This window comes from Colias croceus, chromosome 2 (genome assembly GCF_905220415.1).
Source record: "Colias croceus chromosome 2, ilColCroc2.1".
NCBI classification, from domain to species: domain Eukaryota; kingdom Metazoa; phylum Arthropoda; class Insecta; order Lepidoptera; family Pieridae; genus Colias; species Colias croceus.
In genome coordinates, this window is record NC_059538.1 from 6,164,894 (window position 1) to 6,182,224 (window position 17,331).

General features: G+C 33.2%; 5 protein-coding genes across 10 annotated transcripts in view; 3 read left to right on the top strand and 2 right to left on the bottom strand.

Moving 5' to 3' along the window:
* Nucleotides 1–18: 18 nt before the first annotated feature.
* On the top strand, nt 19–846 carry LOC123705710 (endothelial differentiation-related factor 1 homolog). Its single transcript, XM_045654679.1, has one exon. It carries the CDS (start codon nt 163–165, stop codon nt 601–603), a length of 441 nt encoding a protein of 146 aa, XP_045510635.1. The 5' UTR covers nt 19–162; the 3' UTR covers nt 604–846.
* A 2,510-nt stretch (nt 847–3,356) lies between these two features.
* LOC123705708 (general transcription factor 3C polypeptide 6) lies at nt 3,357–4,927 on the top strand. Its single transcript, XM_045654677.1, has 3 exons — nt 3,357–3,814; nt 3,919–4,089; nt 4,556–4,927. The coding sequence occupies exons 1-3, from the start codon at nt 3,658–3,660 to the stop codon at nt 4,684–4,686; spliced, it is 459 nt and encodes a 152-aa protein (XP_045510633.1). The 5' UTR covers nt 3,357–3,657; the 3' UTR covers nt 4,687–4,927.
* Nucleotides 4,928–5,604: 677 nt separating this feature from the next.
* LOC123705683 (zinc finger protein 679-like) lies at nt 5,605–10,985 on the top strand. 3 transcript variants are annotated; one of them, XM_045654645.1, is made up of 11 exons: nt 5,605–5,943; nt 6,283–6,475; nt 6,725–7,034; nt 7,297–7,422; nt 7,546–7,689; nt 8,116–8,211; nt 8,382–8,685; nt 8,847–8,937; nt 9,125–9,201; nt 9,596–9,753; nt 10,082–10,985. In XM_045654645.1, exons 2-11 carry the CDS (start codon nt 6,341–6,343, stop codon nt 10,231–10,233), a joined length of 1,593 nt encoding a protein of 530 aa, XP_045510601.1. In that variant the 5' UTR covers nt 5,605–5,943; nt 6,283–6,340; the 3' UTR covers nt 10,234–10,985. The 3 variants fall into 3 exon arrangements, with proteins under 3 accessions (XP_045510601.1, XP_045510598.1, XP_045510600.1); XM_045654642.1 differs by having other exon boundaries at nt 5,607–5,943; nt 8,086–8,211; XM_045654644.1 differs by lacking the exon at nt 5,605–5,943 and adding an exon at nt 5,971–6,179 and having other exon boundaries at nt 8,086–8,211.
* A 463-nt stretch (nt 10,986–11,448) lies between these two features.
* Nucleotides 11,449–12,078, bottom strand: LOC123705707 (nucleoside diphosphate kinase). The gene has a single exon (XM_045654676.1). It carries the CDS (start codon nt 11,972–11,974, stop codon nt 11,513–11,515), a length of 462 nt encoding a protein of 153 aa, XP_045510632.1. The 5' UTR covers nt 11,975–12,078; the 3' UTR covers nt 11,449–11,512.
* A 2,526-nt stretch (nt 12,079–14,604) lies between these two features.
* Nucleotides 14,605–17,331, bottom strand: part of LOC123705662 (mediator of RNA polymerase II transcription subunit 12-like) — a 29,181-nt gene continuing 26,454 nt past the window's right edge. For all 4 annotated transcript variants that reach the window (XM_045654576.1, XM_045654577.1, XM_045654575.1 and 1 more), the window contains 4 exons: nt 16,930–17,227; nt 16,472–16,768; nt 16,224–16,301; nt 14,605–16,105 (listed from right to left, as the gene is read on the bottom strand). In XM_045654576.1, coding sequence (XP_045510532.1) covers nt 15,893–16,105; nt 16,224–16,301; nt 16,472–16,768; nt 16,930–17,227 — 886 coding nt within the window. In that variant the 3' untranslated portion in view covers nt 14,605–15,892. The remainder of the gene's footprint in view (nt 16,106–16,223; nt 16,302–16,471; nt 16,769–16,929; nt 17,228–17,331) is intronic.

Here is a 17,331-nt window from a genome sequence, read left to right on the forward strand (position 1 = left end):
TTATCATCTGTGTACCTCATACGGCATACCTGTCATTCGCAATTGCACATTCAACATTGTGATTTTAGGTTTTTGTCACTTGTGATTTTTCTAAAAACGCTTATTCGAGATATCAAAAAACCCAGTAATTAATCCGTAAAGTTTTTAATTCTGCCAAGTAAAATGTCGGATTGGGATACAGTAACAATTCTTCGTAAAAAGCCACCGAAGGCATCTGCTCTAAAGACTGAACAAGCTGTAAATGCAGCACGCCGTCAAGGAATTCCTGTAGACACTCAACAAAAATATGGTGCAGGAACTAATAAACAACATGGTACTACAAAGAATACAGCAAAACTAGACAGAGAAACTGAAGAATTGCGTCATGATACAATTCCGCTGGATCTTGGCAAATTGATAATGCAAGGACGACAAGCAAAAGGTATGAGTCAAAAAGATTTAGCCACAAAAATTTGTGAGAAACCACAAATTGTCAATGACTACGAAGCAGGTCGCGGGATTCCAAACAATATTGTACTCGGTAAAATTGAACGAGCGATTGGAATAAAACTTCGCGGAAAAGAAAGAGGCCAACCGCTACAGCCTCCTGGAGTAAAAAAATAGCGGGATCTCTGGGAGAGAAGACCATTACTCCGAATACTTAATTGCATAATTTTCTCATTTGTGCTGTTGAATGTTATAAAATATGTATAGTTCATAAAGTTGTAAAAAAATGTAAGCATTTATTATTTTGATTCTGGAATATTCTTTAAACTTCATGTGTTACCATCGTGAATATGTTTTGGAAATATAGTGAGTGATTGCAAAATGTTAATTTATTATGCAATAATAAAACTCTTTATTCTCCTGCAGTTTTTACATAATTTCCTGTTCATGTTAAGGATATTACTATTTTTAAATGTATAAAATTTCACAATCAAGCGTAAACAACACTTATTTATGTCAACATGTCAATTTCGAAATCATAATACAGACTACAGATTATACCTTTCCTTTGTCCTTTACAGTACATAAATGTATGGAATAGAGTGGAATATTGAACAATATTAGTATAGGTCACAGGTATAGGTCTACCAGAAGACTGTAAATATTAAAGTAAATATGTTTAACTTTGCTAACAAATTTCTAATATCCAGTAAGCAATAGATAAAATTAAGATTTGATTCTTGAAAAATGTGTGATGTAATTTGCTTTTTTACGGTACCATTTTGAGTATTAAAATTTTAGGCAGGGGCTTACAATAATTATTAATGGATATATGTATGCTATTATAAGTTACAGTTTATTTCGTAATACCTTTACATTGGTTAATATTGCGAACTTATTAAGCCATTGCCAAAATATGAGAATAATGCCATATTGAATAATGTGGTCCAGCTGACGTTGTCACGTGTCACGAAGCGTGGCCTGAGGCCTCTCACAGGCTCAGAGCAATAAATCACAGGCCATTAGCGGCCTTTACACGCAAATTCTATCGCGCGTTCTGTGGATCGTACAGGATTACGCGCGGGAAAGCCTGCACGCTCAATCGCTCGCGATTACCTTTGTATGTTTTAACTGCGACACTTGTTCTTTCGCGCGCGATTATTCGTGTTTGCTTTCCTTAGCGGAATGAGCGGCCGCGGCCGTGTAAAGACTAATCGCCCGTGCCGTGATAGACCGCGTGAAAGAGGCGCGTGTTGGAGTGTGTGCAATGCACACGGTTTTATCGACAACCGCGCGTGATTGAAGTGAAAAATGGAGACAAGATATCGGGTGGCGCAAGTTATCATGTTTGCTGGTTTAATTGAACTCAAAAAGACAAAGAAACGTTCAGTGTGGGTTAAAAAATATAGATTTTTATATGCTCGATCTTTTAAATTCTTGTTTTTGTACTCCTCCGATTTAATTTTCCAGAGACATGGGAAAGATCTGTATAAAGCAATAAGTTCCAATACTAATTCCTTGCTCCACGTGCGTTTGTCCGCCATCTTATTCGCGCGCGAAAGAATTTGTGTGTAAAGGCAACCACAGTACAATCGTGAGTGCGATTGCGCGCGCGACTTATGAGCGCGGCATGTGGTCTTTCCTTCCGCGCCCTACACCCTTTATACCTGTGCTTTATATATTCTAGGAGGTAGCAACGTTGACAAGTGAGCATTTTAGTATAGTTGGTTCTTTGATATGCTGTTCCTCTTGCTATTTCGGTTACAGTCCGGGCTGTCTGGCTGGCCGCAGTGGTTGCGTTTATTAGTGCGCATCTTATCTGCACAGGAAAATATCCTTAATTTAAAGTCATTTTTTAACGCGTAATTTTTAATCTTTTGCCTTTAGATAGATCCATTAGACATACATTTTTTATTGCAAGACGTGTTTTTCGTTGTTAAATAGGTGCCAGACGCAATTTTTATTTCAAAATAATTAAAATATCATCGAAATAAGTGAAATTCCATCAACATGAGTCCCAGTGAAAGATAAGAAATCACTGTGTTACTTATACTATATATAATATTCATTTTACTATTTACAGTTTTTTTGCAACAATCTACCATATCGCCTCCTTTTTCCCAACGAACCTCAAATAGGACGTTAATGTAAACTTGATAAAAACCAAATATCATCAAGAAATTAAAGACTTTTTAACGGATTTTAAACGCGATTTATTCATTGTATTATTTTCCCAAGTCTTTAATTTCAAAATGTATAATACTCGCGTAAAATCAAACACTAGAAAATACAAATATCATCAAATTCATATTTATACCCAAAAGTGTAATAAATATGAAACCATCTATTAAAAATATTAGTTTACTAATTATTCAGTATAAGTATTAAAAAAGGATAATATAATATAAATAATAAAGTTATTACTTACCTTTTAAGCGGACTCATGTTGATGTAATTTCACTTATTTCGATGACATTTTAGTTATTTTGAAATAAAAATTGCGTATGGCACCTATTTTACAACGAAAAAAACGTCTTGCAATAAAAAAATTATGTCTGATGGATCTATCTTAAGGCAAAAGATTAAAAATTACGCGTTAAAAAATGACTTTAAATTAGGGATATTTTCCTGTGCAGATAAGATGCGCACGAATAAACGCAACCACTGCGGCCAGCCAGACAGCCCGGACTCTTACCGAAATAGCAAGAGAAACAGTATATCAAAAACCCAACTATACTAAAATGACTTTTTTTTAAACGTTGCTAGCTCCCGTACTAATACGCACGTTCTTTCACGCACGATTGCTGTTTCATGCGCGATAGAGCTTTTGCGTGTAAAGGCCGCTATTGGGGCCATAATTATGTGTTCTGTCGGCTTTATGTCAAAGTCAAAGTTCTAATTTCAAAATTCAACAATACGTTTGTGACTGTCACAATGACAGTGATTGTGACAGACTGACAGAGCAGCAATAACGTAATTTACATCGAGCATTTTTTATTTTATACATTTTCAGCCTTTATATACTTTGAAAAGTAATAAAAAAAATTGAACTCGAATATATTTACATAAAATAATTGCTACTGGTACTCATTAGCAAACATGATAGTGCAGTAATTTTTCCAAATTTCACTTAGGTAGCCAGGCAAACAATGTATCCATCCATCAAGCCATTAGCCATACTGTGTTTGATTTATTTATAGATAGTTTAAGTGAGTATAAAATAATAATACAATGAATGAGAATGAAAAATTTTCTGAAACGGAAGAAGAAATTTATGTTTATGTTGAATTTGATGAAAGTGTCAGTATTGAAAAGTATGGGAACTTGCATGTCTTAGGAATTGATACTAAAAATCCAATTATACAATTGGATGAAACCTTTTGCTCTGGTAAGGTTCTAATGTCTTTCTACCACTTACATAGTACACTACATTTACTTAGTATGTTATTACTTATTACACTATTCATTAAAAATCTAAAATTAAATTTAAAGGTAACTTTGAGACTCCCCTAGGCACATACATGTTTTTCGAAGATGATCCATCAGCACATACAGATGACCCTCTATTTGATAAGTTACCAGAAAAAAATTTGAAATATTTTTTAAAGACTCGAAAATTTATTAAAGCTGAACATGTATATGTCAAACAAAAGGATGGTATAGGTAAGTAAATGTTCCCTATAACATCTACTCTAATATTAAAACGAGGAAAACTTTGTTTGTTTGTTTGAATAGGCTCATAAACTACTCGACCAATTTTAAAAACCTTTTTTTAACCTGTTTCACCATTTGAAAGCTACATTATCCACGAGTAATAGAAGCTATATATTATCACGCTAAGACCAACAGGAGCGGAGCCACGCAGGTGAATTCGCGCGGCACAGCAAAATATACTTATTGTGTTACACAATAAGTATGATATATTTTTAATAAATTTTTCTAATTACAATCCACTCAAGTTTATTGAATTTTTAATAAAGTATCTATTTTTCTATATAATATAATTGAATATTTATATTTCTCTATATAATAAGATTTGTTAATTACCTACATTACTTTTAAAAGAATAATGTTGTTAGTTACTTAAGTTATACATAATATACCTATCATATTTTTTTATCTTTCACAGAGAAAGAATTTCAAGAAAGGCATACGGAACCAGAAATTAAACCAGTTACATTCACATCCATCACAGAAGCTATTGAAAAATTTAAAAAGGAGTGGATAAAATCCGAAACATCTACTCTGGATCCCAAATGATAATTAATACATCATTATTTTATTTATATTATATTAAACACAGAATGTGTATATAATACATGTACATATTGTATATAATACACATTCTGTGCATACTACTTAATATAATAAATCATATTTTAATTAAGCACTACTAAAATCCAAATCTTTATTATAGTTACAATTTTTAAGAACCACATATACCTATGTATGTCATAATTTTGTAAATAGTGTAAATACATTTTTTACATCATACCTATTATATATATTTTTTTAATCTTATAATTTTTTATTTGTTCTGATCAACAAAAATGATGATTTATGTAGTATGATGTAGATGAGTATGATGTATGTGTGGATGTATGTTTAAAAATAATGGTAATGTATGGTGTATCATATTTTACAAAAGTAGATTACTATAATAATTTAGAACGGTGACACCAGTGAAACTTTTGTCCTTTTAATGTACTGCGCTCTCTCGACTCTCACGCATTTATTCTATCTCGCTCGTTCTTAGATATGTCAGGCAATTTCCCGACTTTCGTATTGTTTTTTTTGGAGCCTGTACAAACTACAACGTATTTAGGTAACTATAAACGTGACTATAACTTATGAAACGACTTTCATTACCTATAGTTTAAATTATTAGTACATAGGTTACAGCCTCTCTTATACCTGGGCAACACGCGAGTGACACTGCAGGTTCGATAGGATGCTAGCTAACCTTACTTTTGCTTTCTTTTATACTTTGAACCTTTTTGAACTATGAAGTCATCAAAATGGACTACATACTACTTTGAAGTCCTTTTTATCCTAATCTGCGATCCTAGGCCTAGGTAGTAGGTACATATCTTCATTCTAAATTTCAAATGTATGTATTATTTTTTTAGTATTTTCCCTACCAATGGATGAGGATGCGATAGCCATTACAATATTCGACTTCGACTTATCTGTAATTAAAACTGCTATACATAATTTAATTAAAATTATTCGGTATAATTATTATTCGTTCTTAAATTTAATGTTTTTTTGATGAATGTTGTTTAAATTAAAATAATCTGTGTGTAGTTGAGTTTCAAAATCCGAAAATCCTAATAATTTATTTAATCTGTCAAATGTCATATAATCTGTATAGAGGCGCCATTTTACTTGTATCGCCATTTCATTTACGCAGTGAGATGGAGAATTGGGAGATTGCAAAGAGAGATAGAAATAATACATTGAATTCTTGATTTTATTATTTATATTTTATGAAAATTTAGTTATATCTTTAATAAGGTAAGAGTATTTTAGGCCACTTTATTGTTAAAAGTAGTATTTTCTCGTAGTTTCATAATACAATTGGTCTTGTCGGTTTAAACAACTGGTGATAACTATACAATGGCGTCCACGGTTTACTTGAAGCGCGTCTATAGATATTCCGTCATCCTTTTCTTTCATTATATCGGCACTATTTACGGAGACACTGCTTTCATCGAACGAATCTTTTTACGAGTAGAGTAGAACGATAAGAGGTATTTCCCGTTACCTTCGCACGATATGTTTTGAAGTTTCTCTTTCGCGTAAAGATTTAGCCGCGCTTTTAAATACCTATAAAATGTTTGTATGCAATTTCAGAATACAACATCCAGTTAACCATATTTTTCCCTAGGAGTTGGAATGGAATAAGAAGACAATGTTTACAACTAATACTGTCCAAGCCGGGACAGTGCCTACTTTACAATATCAGGAACACACTCAAAAGTCGCAAGGGAAAAATATGGATAATGTTCAGCAAAAAACTGCTCAACAGACACAACAAACTCAGCAGGTTAATTATTTTGAATATGGAACTGTGAAATGATTTAAAATAATGTAGATAACAAACGGTATACTGTAATATTATCTAGATCAGAGAACTTGTAAAAAAAAGTTTTATCATCAGTTTATAATTTGTTTAATTAATTTATATTTTCACATAATAGCACTGCTATCAACCATTGCAACTGCAACTTGCTGAAGTCAATAAATGCTAGACTTTCACTTAACAGTGGACAATAATATAACTTAATATTTCTAGGAGTTTCCTACATTTTGTTATACTACAAATGTTAACATGATTGGGAAAATAAATGCTGGGACTGCAACAGGAGCAGGCGGTGTGACAGGGGGAGTTAATATTGCCCAGTTAACTACCAATGATGAGAAAACTTGCTACATAGCGCAGCCTTTCTCATACAACTATGCTTTGGTCAACCAAATGCAAATAGCCCCTAATGGAATACAAAATACCATATCCAATATTAGTTTTAAATGTGATGTATGTGGACTGATGTTTGGGCATTTAACACTGTTAAATGCCCATAAAAGAATACACGCCCAAGATACAGGTAAATAGTTTCAAACCATCATAAATGTATTAATAATTATAGTTGTAGTATTCAATTTAATGTTTATGGTAAGAGTATGTATTCTGCTAGTAATTAACTTTGTAGATTAATAAAGGAAACGTTTTATGTATCTATCAATGCTTCATCTTTAGAGGAAAATTTTGAAATATTCTGGTCTGATTCCCTAATGGTCTGTTACCTTGTTGTGTGTGATTACATGTATTATAAATATAATATGTATTAAGTTCTGTTTAAATTGTAGATAACAACATCACTGTAGTAGCAACCGGAGTTAGTACATCCAATGAGGTGGCGATGCCTCCGCACATACAAATACTCTCATCGGACCCCAGTGAACAACAACAGCATCATGTGCAACTACAGGATAGTGAGTAATAACAATTATAATATTATTTCATTAATATTTAAACTGAAACAAACATATAATCATAAGAATTTTTATTTCATAAGTTAAAAATTACAGTATAATTGATATTTTCCTCATTTTCAGCAAAACCTATTTTACTAGATAAGGTTCAGAAATGCATAACATGTGGGAATGTCATTCCAAATAACCCAAAAAGAAAAGGACCTAAACTTATAAGATGCGAAAACTGTATAGCGCAGGGTCCAGTGGAACATAGAAATAATCAAAGTAAGTACTAAATGTTTTCTTGTATAACTATCTATTGTATTATATTTGAATTCGAACTATTATTACCAAAAAAAAAATGAATTCTATTTTTTAAATAGTTGCAATGATGCAATTAACTAACATAAACTTCAGTCACTCTTAACATTAATGTGTTTTTCTCTATGTAACTGAACTGAAATAGCTTAAATAATTCTAAAGTACATATTCAAGTAACCAAAAACCTGATAAAAAATATAGTTATCATAAATTCATGTATGTTTTCCACTTTCATTGACATTACTTATTCCGTTAACATGTTTGAAAATAACAAACTAACATCACATTCAGCCACTACACATGAATTTAACATTTGTGATTTGTGATTAACCATCTAACACTGAATTTGTGCTTCATTAGTGAATACAACACAAATATTTGTGGCCGCAGAAGACAATACCAAGTTTGAAGTTAGCGGAGTGAGCGGGGTCCAAGCAAGTGTTGATCCATTGTCGACAACACAGAACAATCAGCAACAGAAACCATGTGAGTTTTTTTAGTTATATTTTTCCTTCTTTATTTCCTAATAATTTAATAATTTATATACTATTATATGAATTATATTATTAAATGAATTTTTAATTTTTTTTTAATCATCGTTTGTTATATATTCAAGTTGTGTTATCATTAATAATTCTACTATTTTTTATTTTCAGTGCCCGGCCATCATCCTGTGAAAAAAAGAAACTTAGCATCAGTGACAAAATGCCAAAACTGCAATGGGTCCGGTATTATATTTGTGGGTGGCAATAAAAATAAAAGTAACCAACAAAACTCAGACAAATCATATCATTGTAATATTTGTGGAGGTTCCTTTTCAAGATATTCCTCGCTATGGTCACATAAAAAGTTACATTCTGGCGAGAAAAACTTTAAATGTGGTATATGTGGAATTGCATTCGCAAAGGCTGTTTATCTTAAAAATCATTCTAGAATACACACTGGAGAAAAACCATACAGGTAATTTTTTATTTTATGAACGAAAAACAATACTCTTTGTTGTCCATTGGTTATTCAAAAAAATTTTTTTTCCATAAGTATAATATCTGTAATTCCAAATGTCTTCATGATTAATCAATACTATTACCCTTATTTGGTTTTTAATCTGTATTTGTTTTTAGATGTAATACTTGTGGTATGCAGTTCTCCCAGTCACCTCATTTGAAAAATCACGAAAGGACACACTCTGGAGAAAAGCCTTATGTTTGTGAGGTAAATATTAAAATTGAACTACCCACTTATTAGAAAAATATTAAACAAAATATCTGTTTTTAACTGGTGTTTTTTGCATCACATGTTTACATTGTTTGCATTATGAATTCTTCTCTCTACGGTCAAATTTTATTGGATTTATCTAATAATAGATATATTTATTTTGTGTAATCTGCTTTGTGTTTAGGTTTGTGACAAAGGCTTCGCGAGACATGCGACTTTATGGAACCACCGGCGTATTCACACCGGCGAGAAACCTTACAAGTATGATGTTTCTTCATAATTTTCTTTGAATGTAGATTCATAAAACTTAAAACAATTTGATGATGCTACTAGATGAATTAGTATTCCACAAAACATAATTTTGGAGTGGACTATTGATTAATTATGTGTTCGACGATCAAATCTATGACATCATTTTAACCTTATTTATTTAATTAATTACTTATTAAGTGATTATCAAATTTAAGTATTCATAGTGTCCATATCCATTATAAAGGACCTTTTTACATATTAACAGAAAAAAATGTTTTAAGAATAGGAATAACAATAATATAATGTATTGAAATAATAAGATGTATGTATTGAAACATTATATTGTTAGGTTATTCAAAATTTAAAAAATGTACTCATGTCAATATCGTTATTCATTGCACAGGTGTGAAACATGTGGATCGGCCTTCAGTCAAGCGGCTCATCTCAAGAACCATGCTAAAGTGCATTCAGGGGAGAAACCGTTCAAATGCGATATCTGCACCGCGGCGTTCGCAGACAGATTTGCGCTCAAACGACATAGAGGAATTCATGACAAATATGGTAACTTTATATTACTAACAACTTAATAAATACTTATGAAAATTCACCGGACATATGATTGTTATTTTCCCAACTGATTTAATGCAGTTTATTTTGTTTGGTAACATAAGATATAAGTTTTACGTTACATTTAAAATCAATTTATCTAATATTTTAATGTGTCTGAATGTACATATTTATTTATTGCCAATCATCATTACATAAGTAATATACATGCCTAAGGGAGGTCCAGGTCATATGTCAGTTTTATATCTATTTATAGTCAATTATATTAAATAATAAATAAACAATAACTCAAATTACTAATTAATGTTTTCCATTATCAAAGGTCAAACTGCACCATTGCCAGCAAAAATACAACAGAATCAACATGAGCAACAGCAGCAACAGAACTCGCAACAGACCAGTGGTACGAGCCAGCAACAAACCAACACGCAACCAGCAGTGGAAGTGGAACATTGTCCAGAGCAGGCGCTATGAGTTGCGGAGTATTCCTTAGTTGCCTCTCCTGTCCCCACATAATATTTCCTTGAAATATTGTTCAGCACATACTCAACAGACAAATAATTTATTGTAAATATTAAATGACATTATTGTAGTATACTTGTAAGATACTCAATATTGATGTTAATATAAAATGTGCTTAGACAAACACTGCCAATTCGCATAGGAAAGTACATAGAGAATGTTTAGTTAAATTTTCTTGGTAGAATTTCGATTTGTATAGTATTCCAATGTTATGAAGGCGGGTCGTCCGCGATTGGGCGTATAGAAGAGTGGACTATTATTGATAAGCAATATTTTCAAATCATTGATCAAGTACTTACAGATTTTGTATTGGTCTATCCGCCTATAACTTGTAATGCTATTGGGTAGAAATACAATATGTTTACATGAATAATTGGCTGTGGAATTAGCAAATACTTTTATAACAGCACAGTTTACTTGTACTAAACTTAATTAAATATACAATGAACCTTGTAAATATATTTCCAACAAGACTAGATGTAAAAATGTGATTTAGTATTAGCTTGTAACATGTTTTAATGGATGAGTTGCTATTTACACTAATATTTTATGCAATAGATCAGTACTGAATCATGTAGGCATTATACTTTTAGGATTATATATTATGTTTTAAACAGCTCATCCAGAGAAACTATCCTGCATCAAAATGATGCATTTTGTAAGTTAGCATTTTTAAATAAAATAAAGTAAAATGTGAAAATTAATATTCGTTTTATTAATATATTATATGCTCTTTATAGATGTGTGCTTGAAATGGGAGTGTGATGGGGGAATCTATACATTAAATTTGATTAAGTTTAAATCCAAAAAATATATTTAAAAAAGTGGGATTATTGGTAGATGACAAAACATTGCTTTTTCTTATTCTTTTTTTTTTGAAAACACATCATAATAAGTTCTCACTACAGGTACCTAACTAAATAACATTCAACAAAGAGAGATCTTTGAGCCACAAAATTATGATACAAGTTAAAAAATATCTTCAAAATAAATATGGATAACAGTATTAGCATTTAATTCGAAACTAATTCTTAATTCTTATTCATATATTTCAAAAAGACAATGAATTTGCGATACCCATATTTTTGGTAACTGCTCTGGGAATTTTTTATTCAATGAATAAAATTTACATAAAATAGGAGATAGGAGAAAATAAAACTTAATATGTATAATTTATAATATTTTATTGAGTGAAGCTTACATGATAATTGGAATAACACATTTAAATAACTTATTCGTAAACCCAGTTCTCAGCAGCTGGGGTCCAGCCAACCAGTTCCTTTTCAGTGAACCAGAGAGCAATTTCCTTTTTAGCAGACTCTACGGCGTCGGATCCGTGGATAATGTTGCGGCCAACTTGAATGCAGAGATCACCACGAATAGTACCGGGTAAAGAATCAGCTGGGTTTGTAGCACCGAGCATTTGACGTCCAGTTTTAACTACGTTAAGGCCTTCCCATACCATGGGCACGACGGGACCAGAGCTCATGTAGTTCACTAGACCGGGGAAGAAAGGTCTCTCAGAAAGGTCGCTGTAGTGTTTCTGCAGAAGTTCCTCTGAGGGCCACACGAACTTCAGAGCTACCAGTTTGAAGCCTTTCTTTTCGAAACGTTCAATGATGGTGCCGACGAGACCGCGCTGTACGCCATCGGGTTTTACCATGATGAAGGTTCTTTCACGTGGTTCTGCCATATTTGAAGAAGTAAAAATTTAAAGGTTATCAAAAATACCGACGGCAATGTGGAGTACAACGTCGTCGACAGCCGGTCAGTGACAGAATAGGAAGAGGAAATTGTTATTTTTAGAGATCTGACGTAACATATGTCATAGACAACCGGCATTATTAAAAATCGATAATTTAAAATAAATACGACCATTCACGAACGGATAATGCACATTAAAAAAATGTCTTTCATTGTTCATTTCCTTGTTCATTTCTATGTGATTTCTATATTCTATAAAACCCACAGAACAGTAAAAACAGAAGCGTTGTAGAAAAGATTTTAATTATGCACTATATCAATAATATTATTATCAACCATTCTCACAGTGCATTCCTGTGATTCAGACCAAACGAACATAGAGCTAGTGCAAGAGCATTCTTTCGTGATCTTTTATTAAATACGAAAACTCGTATTCAGTGCTGTTCATCTAGTACCTATTAGAACTGTGTATTAGAACATGCATAGAATCTTTTCGAACTTTCGAACGCATTATGATCAACGAAAGAATGCTCTACGCCTGTTTACTGAAAGAATTGGATATAGTGGGGTTTTATTCAGCATTCACTCTGCAATTAATAATTTTTTTTTAAATAATTAATTAAAAATAACATTTCCAGGACTTTTCCAGAAAACCCACTTTTAATCGATTTTTTAAAAGACTAAATTTATTATAAAATTGGTTTCATTCCATTATTACCCCGATGAAGGTCGACTTAGGTTCGGATCGACTAGTAGAATATTATTACTGTTGTTTCCAAGTTCTCTCAGAAGTAAGAATACTTAAATTATCGTAATGTTGAAATAATGTCGATAAATTTTTTCGTTTTAGATAAATACTAGCTGACCCAACTCAGACTAAATTTCGTAAATTTGGTTTTCAGAGGATTTTTGCAACAAATACTGTTGGTCTAAGATCCAAATATAAGTCGAAATTCAACGGCGTGATAATAGAATAATTTTATAATAAATTTAGTGTATTAAAAAATGTTTTAAAAATGGGTTGACTGGGAAAATCCTGGACAGGATATTTTTTATTAATTATTAAAAAATCTTTTATTTTCATTTTTTATTAATTGCAGTTTCGAGATAATAAAACAATTTTTTTATCATCATCCTATCAAGTGAAAATAACTGGTACCGACATACCTGTTTATACCTGCCAACCTAGCCGTTTGTCCCGGTAAATATTAGAAAACGACTATGACTGTACATTCTGTAGGTTTCATACTTTAAGTCTATGATAATTTTTAAGCTATTGCATAGCTTCTATCGCGGGCCTTGAGCGCGGGGACCGAATCCAGAAATTCCGTAACGAAAAACCTCACGCTCCCCACTCCGACGGGCACGGGCTTCAACGCATGCTATGCAATAGCCACAGCAATAGCTTTACCGCGGCAGTCCCCGAGTGCCACACGTCTTTTTTTTTATTATGTTGATACTGTAATTAATTAAAAAAAAATGTTTTTTTTTAATTCATTAAAAATGTCCAGGATTTTCCCAGTCAACCCATTTTTAATACATTTTTTAATACACTAAATCTTATATATAAAAATGAATCGCAAAATGTGTTGGTAAGCGCATAACTCGAGAACGGCTGAACCGATTTCGATAATTCTTTTTTTATTACATTTCTTGAAGTACGAGGATGGATCTTATGTAGAGAAAACGTAAACATGTACCACGGGCGAAGCCGGGGCGGACCGCTAGTTTATTATAAAATTGGTCTCATTCCATTATCACGCCGTTGCATTTCGACTTATATTCGGATCTTAGACCATGTGACACGAAAATTCCATATTTAGATATGAAGACTATATGTACTTAACTAAATAGGTTCTTTTTCATATAAATAAAAAGCAAATATCTCAGAAATGTGTATATTTCAACAATTTTTATGTACACTAATCATATCCCAAAAACTTATTTTTACAGCCATTATAAACTTTTATGAATCTAATAAAGCTACTTATTTTAGATATACAATAAAAGCTTAAAAGTAGTATTATCATTAACTTCTGAAGGATCCACAATGAGCTAGCTATAAGGTATATAGGTAGTTATTGTAAAATTAAGACTACAAAAAATATTATCAAAGAAATTTCTTTAAATAAATTAGTGGAGATAGTTTTATTATACCTAAAATTAAATCTCTAGGTATACCCTAAGATTACGTTAGGTTGTTCAAGCAACATATTCCACAATTACTTTATGTATGGCGATGTAAGAAAAAAAAAATTGGTTGTCTGTAAAGTCGGTTTACTGACGATAGTTGAACGTGACAACGATTGTGCTTCTTTGTCGCTCGTTCCGCGCTCTCGCTTGCACTTCAAGCCTTAGACCAATCACGCACTAGCGGTTAACCGCGGGGGCGGCTAACCGCGCGGTTAGTCGCTTTCCCATTTTAATATGCAACCGCTTTTATGATTAGTGCGTACAATCATAAGCGGTTGCATATTAAAATGGGAAAGCGGCTAACCGCGCGGTTAGCCGCCCCCGCGGTTAACCGCTAGTGCGTAAGGGCACTTACGGAACGCCTCAGAGCGAGGTAACGCCGCATGAGTCATGTTTTTTCGGGCGTGCAGCCGGCTCTATCGAATTATAAGACGTTGTCACGTCAAAAAATGCAAGATGTAATTAACTGAAACTGGCTTTCCTTTCTTCGCATTATGTTCAAAAAGCTAGTTTACTTTTTATGCCGAGTTACATATAAAAAATATGAGCCGCGAGACACATTTCAAAGAGCGCTCTTTGGGCAGCCAGCAACTTATTGTCTCTTAAGGTTAATGCAAGCTCCACATTAGTCGATTTGGTATGATTCATTACTAGTATCCTACTTTAACTTAAACTTATTATCTAGAGTAACAAAATAATCTTATAGTAAATATGAACTTAAAGATAAACTCGTATGCAAATATGTTATACCGTATGACATAAAACACCTAATATTTTCATTAACATCTATGTATATTGTAGAATTAAGATTTTCTATTCAAGGACAATAACACACAAAGGGAAAAGCTAATAATTTAATAAAACCATGTCTGTTTGATCTTCATTTTTGTTGGCTTACAGGTGAAGGAAAGACGTGATCAGCAATGTTTTTCTTAATAAAATTATTTCCGTAGCAAATTCGGTCATATTCGAGTGCTTTCGTTAATCGGACCAATAGATATTATTTACATTTACATATTCTTACAAATATCAATTATATACATTACATTTCTTTCAATACCACTGACAACACCGCCGCCATTCTGTTTATCTAGCGTATTGGTCTTACTAACTAAAAATAACATTTTGTGATATCTACGATAAATAATTGCAGCAACTAGCGTTACATGACTTTACATAAAGTTAAACTTAAACATATTAGATTTTTCTGATTATCCAATATTATTAGGTATAAAACTTCTAGGTCTATCTTGCTCTTAAAAAAAAACATATATTCTATAAATAAACCAACATTACCGAAAATGTAAAAAAGAAGAAATTTGTTATAATTTACACTAAATTAACCTTTGTACATAATAAGAGTAAGTTGGAATAATAATTTGTGAGAATAATCTACATATACAGTTAATTTTTTAATGTGCCCTGGAGGGACATTACTTTAAATACTGGATGAATAGCAAATTTTGCAGAATTTACTTTTCCTCCAGGACCCGTACAAAATTTACAGTCTGTATATAATAAAAATACGCCATCGTCTCTTAGAAGGCTGCTGGTATTGCTGTTGAGTAATCTGTTGCTATGCAGACCGGTAGAGTTCAATTTAGTTCTATAAATATGGAACCAGCATACTGCTTCTGCTGTATTACGAGCATCTGCTGCTATGCAGCTGCTGATAATAATACATGTTGTACACCATATAGCCCAATAAGGTTCTCTAATAGGGTTGCTGGTACTGCTGCCGCTGCAGGTGCTGCACCAGCGGGCCCTGCTGCTGCTGCTGCTGCTGCATGGCGAGCATCTGCTGCCGCATTCGCTGCTGCTGCGTCATCTGCTGCTGGTACTGCGCGCTCTGCTGCGGTTGCATGCCGCGCGGGTACGGTGGGGCCGGACCGCCCATACCGCCCATTGTTACGTTCGGCGCTTGTTGCTAAATAATACAAAATACGATTATTGTTATATTAGATTTTATTATAAAAATACATAATAAAAATTCTAAACCATAAACCAACGTATTGGTTCAAGTAAAACAAAAGTTATAAACTAACCTGTATATATTGCGGTCGAGTATTCTGCCTTTGTTGCGCTAAATACGCCTCTTGGCTTGCACGACCACTCATCATGTTCTGAAAATCATTCAAATTAGTAGCACGTATCAAACAATAAGAAGTTGCACAATTTCAATTCATTTATTTGATCCAATATTCACTGTTAATAAACTCCGAGAGTAACAACATTTATATAGATATACATATATAAGAAAAATAAAAAAGGATTAAAAATTATAGTAACTAACCTGTTGGAATGACTGCTGTCCTGGGAAACCTCCCATACCATTTCCACCTTGCGGGCCCATGGAACCACCTTGAGTATTCATACCACCGATACCACCCCCTTGACCCATTTGGCTCATCTGTCCCATAGCCTGTCCCATTTGACTCATGCCTTGACCCATTTGTCCCATGCCTTGTGGCATTTGACCAGATTGACCAACACCCTGGTTCATTTGTCCTACGTTTTGTCCTATCGAATTAACACTTTGACCCATCGAGTTCACTTGCTGACCCATCTGGTTAACGCTTTGACTCATACCCTGTTAACAAACCAGAACATAAATCTATTCAAATGCAGTACATATTATTTATGAATGATTTTATTAAATGGCACTAGAGGCTTTACAAGGGAATTAAAGCAGTAGTTTTTATTTAATTTCGTTCCTACAGTTATTAATTTTAATATTTCATCTCAACAAACCTGATTCATCATTTGCTGTTGCCCACCCTGCATCATCTGTTGTGAATAGCCTCCATAGCCTTGTTGCATACCACCGTACTGTCCACCGAACATTTGACCACCCATGCCTCCCATTTGACCACTCGCCATTTGACCACCGGACATTTGACCACCGCCCATCTGACCGCCGGCCATTTGGCCGCTACCCATCTGGTTTGCGCTCATTTGACCAGCGCCCATCTGACCAGGACCCATTTGTACTCCACCCATCTGACCCATTGGACCCATCCCGCCCATTCCGCTCATGGGATTCATTTGGCTGTAAAAAAAATATCTAGTTGGAAATAGTTATTCCTAATGCAACTATTATGTATGAGTTTTCAGAAATTCAATGGTTACAATTAATCACAATTCTATTATTTG

Excerpts from the sequence above, each read along its gene's own strand:
- LOC123705710 (XM_045654679.1), top strand. The coding sequence starts at position 163 with ATGTCGGATTGGGATACAGTAACAATTCTTCGTAAAAAGCCACCGAAG.
- LOC123705708 (XM_045654677.1), top strand. The coding sequence starts at position 3,658 with ATGAATGAGAATGAAAAATTTTCTGAAACGGAAGAAGAAATTTATGTT. Across the intron at positions 3,815-3,918 it reads GGATGAAACCTTTTGCTCTG|GTAACTTTGAGACTCCCCTA; the intron begins GTAAGGTTCTAA and ends TTAAATTTAAAG. Across the intron at positions 4,090-4,555 it reads CAAACAAAAGGATGGTATAG|AGAAAGAATTTCAAGAAAGG; the intron begins GTAAGTAAATGT and ends TATCTTTCACAG.
- LOC123705683 (XM_045654642.1), top strand. The coding sequence starts at position 6,341 with ATGTTTACAACTAATACTGTCCAAGCCGGGACAGTGCCTACTTTACAA. Across the intron at positions 7,035-7,296 it reads AATACACGCCCAAGATACAG|ATAACAACATCACTGTAGTA; the intron begins GTAAATAGTTTC and ends TTTAAATTGTAG. Across the intron at positions 8,938-9,124 it reads AAAAGCCTTATGTTTGTGAG|GTTTGTGACAAAGGCTTCGC; the intron begins GTAAATATTAAA and ends CTTTGTGTTTAG.
- LOC123705707 (XM_045654676.1), bottom strand. The coding sequence starts at position 11,974 with ATGGCAGAACCACGTGAAAGAACCTTCATCATGGTAAAACCCGATGGC.